Here is a 4,860-nt window from a genome sequence, read left to right as displayed (position 1 = left end):
ATAAGATCCAATGCATCCCCTAGTCTTGTAGTACAAGAAGTCATCAAGGAAATCAAGTAAAAGAGCTTACAAACCATTGACAACATGATCCGGATTTAAATAGGAACGCAATAAAATATAGAGATAACCATAAAGACAGATATGCAGCGGAAATAATACTTCATTTCATTAATGGAAAATACTGAAATATGCTTACAAATAGAAATAGAAATAACCCAGCTAGGGCGATGGTAGCTTATCCCTGAGAAGAGATGTGTTGGCTACATGCCTCTGAACTGTTCCGAACTGTATTTACAATGAGGCTCGAAGGCCTATTTATGATTGAAAAACAATGGAAAACCCTTCACATTCCAAAACCTACCCCTAGAAGATGAAACGCCAAATTGTGGGCCCCGTTTTGGGGTGAGTTGGACAACCAACTTCCCGGGGTCGCGAACTGGTCGTATTATCTCCGTTTGACGCGCATGATAGCCCGTTGGAAAGATGTCACCGAGGACTACGATGGAAAAGACGATTTTTATCAAAAAAATCACTGCTGGTAGATTTCCCAAAAAACGTCGTTTAGGGCCTCAAAACGGCTCCGGAAGTTTAGGACCCGAAAAACTGCTAAAAATAGCAAGTTGTGCTACAATTAAGGAAACTGAAAATGCTGAGAGAAACAATGGTGGGGGTCCAGGTGGACTTGGCAGGTGGCCACCAAGATCCACCTGGATCATTCCTCCCCCCTTAGGAAGCAATGGTCCCCATTGCGTTGAGTTCCTCCATGAGATGAGGAAACTTTTGCTGAACTTGGTCCCTGGTGAACCACTTGCCCTGGTGAAGGAGTTGGCTTGCTTTGACAACTCGATACAGTTGGATATTCTGTTGGCGAGTGTTCTTGACCTGTGTGTCCATGATCCGATCAGTTGCAGCTTGTTCCATGCAATCTGCATTTAATTTTGTGGGTGTGAGCTGTTCTGCAATGTCGGATGTGTCTAGCAATGGTGGAAAGTATGGCCGAAGGCGGTCCACATTGAACGCTGGGTGTAGGCCAAGGAATGGGGGAATGCTGAGCTCAAATGCATTGTCTCCCATAGCCTTAATAATGGTGTAAGGACCATATCGGAGTGGTCTCAGTTTCCGATAGGCTCCAGTAAGGCGTTCCTTTTGCAAATGCAACCAGACTTTGTCGCCCACTTGAAACTTGTGTGGCACCCGATGTTGATCATGTCGCTGCTTGTACTTGGCATTTGATTTTTCCAGAATGTCATGGACCTGCTGGCGAATATGTTGGATGTGCTCAATGAAGCTGGTTGCCTTATCTGTTTCGGACTGGACATGAGCTGAATCTGTGTGAGTAGCTGCAAGTGGCATGGCCACATCAATGGGGCATAGTGGCTGGAATCCCAGGCCCACCTGAAAAGGGCTGTGGCCCGTCGAGCTATGAAGAGCTCGGTTGTAGCTGTGCTGAACATAGGGGAGGCTCTCGTCCCATGTGCGTGGATGCTTTGAGTTGTACATGCGCAGAATGTGTACAATCATCCGATTGACAACCTCTGTCTGGCCATCAGTTTGAGGATGGAAGGTTGTGGACTTAGTGAGTTTGGTGTCCAGCATTGACCAGAGACTGGACCAAAATGTACTGACTACTGGATTATAACTTGCTTGGTGAATATGATCCAATATGCCATCGCCCTCCATTTTGTTAAATAAACTTCAGAGAATCAACCTCTATAACTATTTATGCCAACAATTCAGCCTTACATGCCACTTTATTTCATTTTGCAGTCGTTTGGGCTGCTTTGACTTTTTAATGGAAATTCAATAAAGCTTGCTACCAATTTATAGAACTTATAGGCACAATAGGAAGTGATAATTACTGTTATTTAAATTTGAAATAATTGAAGAAATTGGAAAACTGAAATTTGAACAAGTTATGCATGATTTGAATGCTCATCAAAATATCAAGTTTTATTTGTATTTGAAAATTGAATTTCACTATTTTATCATTTATTTAAATTCGAATTTTAATATGCCATTGCCAACAAAAATGCAGACATATTTGTCATGGCACCTCCAAAGTCAACGGCAGAAGGATGGAAATATGTGGAGAAATTGGACGGGCCTCATGGGAGGCATTTGAAATGCAAGTTATGTAATAATGAATTTTTTGGATCTTTAACTAGAGTCATGGACCACTTACTGTCTGTCACTAATGGCAAAGGAGGTGGCGTTGAAGGTTGCAAGAATGTGTCTGCAGAGCTCAAGGAGACACTTCAGAAAGATTATGACAATATACAAAAGGCTAAGAAAGTGAATGAAAACAAAAGACAACGTATTCAAACAGAAATTGCAATGAATTACAATTCATTATCTGCACTTTGTTCAAGCACGGTTGGTGTTGGGAGTTCATCTCAGTCAAAGATCAGTAAATCAAGTGCGACAGCCACATTAAATACTCTTTGGAAGCCCATGCAGAAACAAGAAGTTGATGATGCTGTAGGTGATATGTTTTTTGAATGTGCAATTCCATTTAATGTGGCAAGAAGCCCTTATTTCATCAACGCATGTAAGATGATGGCAGGTTTTGGTAAAGGATATCTCCCCCCTAGTTCTGAGACCATAAGGACCACTATTTTGAAGAGGTCAAAAGAAAGAGTTACAAACAATTTGCAGAAGATCAAAGACTCTTGGAAGGAAACAGGGTGCACAATTTTATCAGATGGCTGGTCAGATATGAATCATAGACCTCTTATTAATGTGTTGGTTTCTTGCCCTAAAGGGGTACTTTTTTTGAAAGTAGTTGATGCATCAGGGAATAAGAAGACCTCTGAATTTATTTTCAAGATTTTAGAGGAAGCTATTCTTGAGGTTGGAGAAGAAAATGTGGTCCAGGTTATAACAGATAGTGCTTCAAATTGTGTTGGAGCAGGAAAAATGGTCATGGATAAATACAAAAAAATATATTGGACACCTTGTGCTGCCCATTGTCTTGATTTATTGTTACATGACTTGGCAAAGTTTCCATGGATTAACGAGACAGTTCGGAGGGGGAAACAAATTTCTCACTTCATATTTAACCATCAACTCACATTGAGCTTGTACAGGAATAATGCATCTAGAGAGTTGCTCAGGCCTTGTGACACCAAGTTTGCCACATATTATATTACTATCAAAAGGTTAGTTGAAGAAAAAGGGAGTATAAGAGGTGTTTTTTGCAACAATGAGCGGGAAAAGTCTCATCTTTCAAAGGAAGCTAAAGGAAAGGAGTTGGAACAGGTGATTTTAGGGAATGCTTTTTGGGACAATGCTCAGAAGGTCTTAAAAGTATGTGAACCAATTGTTGATATGCTTCGCATGGTTGATAGTGATACCCCTTCCATGGGTTTTGTTTATGAGGGCATGGATCGTGCTAAAGAAGCCATTGCAAAATCTTTTAATAATGAGGAAAATGAGTACATTGCAATATGGGAGATGATTGATGAAAGATGGAAGATGTTGCATAGTCCTTTACATGCAGCAGCTTGTTATTTGGATCCTAGACTCTTTGGGATAGAAAGAAAAAATGATGCAGAAGTCATGAATGGCCTTTATGATGCAGTTGAACGGTTGGTCCCTGATCAAGAAGAATGCAGGAGAATTAGAGAGCAGCTCCGAGCATACAGGTTGGAAGAGGGAATATTTGCAAGGTCTAGTGCAGTACAAGATAGGCCCAATATTCCTCCAGGGAGATGGTGGCAGTTTTATGGATCAGAGACTCCTGAATTGCAACGTTTTGCAGTTCGTATTTTGAGCCAGGGATCAAGTGCCTCTGCTTGTGAAAGGAACTGGAGTAGCTTTAACCATATCCAGTCCAAGAAAAGAAACAAATTATTGTCTACAAGGTTGGAAGACCTTGTTTATGTTCGCAGTAATTTGAAGTTGGCCTTGAGTAGTGTGGCCAAAGATGCATCTAGTTCCTACGAGCCATGGTTTGATGCTGATTTAGAGCCAGAAGAAGATGATATTAGCACTGATGGTGATTCACTAGATGATCCAAATGTTGGAATTCCATCTATTGATGACTTTGATGATCACCATTCTAGTGCCTTTACTATGCCATATGCACATGATGATTGAGAGCTTTTTGATCATACTAGAGTCTAGTAGGCCATAAGTATAGACTATCTATGTTTTTTGAATTTCCTAGAACAATTTTATGGATTATAACTATTTGGCAATGGTCTTTATGACTTCCTTATTATATTAGCATTGATGATGATGAGCCAAATGATGGAATTCCATGTGTTGATGACTTTGATGATATTATGACTTTGATGATGTTTAAAATTTTGAAATTTGAAGATGTCCTACAATGATGTGTATGTTTAAATTTTGATCATGTTTTGATTATGTGATTTTTTTAAAAGATTACTAGTATTTGACATTCATTTAAATTTTGAAGACTGAAAATTATGTCATTTCTTTTTGCAAACTACTATTGTGTATGTTTACATTTAACTAGATGTTAGAATGATTACATTATTGATGTATGTTTACTAATAAGAATTTGTGTTCATGTGTTTATGGATTGATTTTGAATTTTCTATTATTTTGTCATATATATATATATATATATATATATTGAAAAATATGTATAGTCGAACCTAATGCCGAACCTCATTCGAACCTGATCGGAAAATTCGAACTCGAATCGAACTTAATCGTTGTCGAACTCGAACTCGAACTCGAACCGTGTGACATAGGCCCTTACAGACGATCTACATGCATTTTCGATCCACTTGGAGACCCATGAGGATGTCTTTGTGCCCCCACACCCACTTGGGAATCACCTTTCATCATTTTACTGACATTATCCATTATCGTGATTCCTCCCATATC

At 39.5% G+C, this 4,860-nt stretch overlaps 1 protein-coding gene across 1 annotated transcript; it reads left to right on the top strand.

Moving 5' to 3' along the window:
* The first annotated feature begins 2,046 nt into the window (after positions 1-2,046).
* Positions 2,047-4,098, top strand: LOC149211659 (uncharacterized). Its single transcript, XM_089388451.1, has 2 exons — positions 2,047-2,874; positions 3,232-4,098. The coding sequence occupies exons 1-2, from the start codon at positions 2,047-2,049 to the stop codon at positions 4,096-4,098; spliced, it is 1,695 nt and encodes a 564-aa protein (XP_089244577.1).
* The last annotated feature ends 762 nt before the right edge of the window (positions 4,099-4,860 follow it).

This window comes from Pinus tabuliformis, chromosome 1_1 (genome assembly GCF_031772625.1).
Source record: "Pinus tabuliformis cultivar Carrire ecotype Pingquan chromosome 1_1, CPIR1, whole genome shotgun sequence".
Lineage (NCBI taxonomy): Eukaryota > Viridiplantae > Streptophyta > Pinopsida > Pinales > Pinaceae > Pinus > Pinus tabuliformis.
Note: the sequence above shows the minus strand (reverse complement) of the source record. Positions and strands in the feature narration are given on the sequence as shown.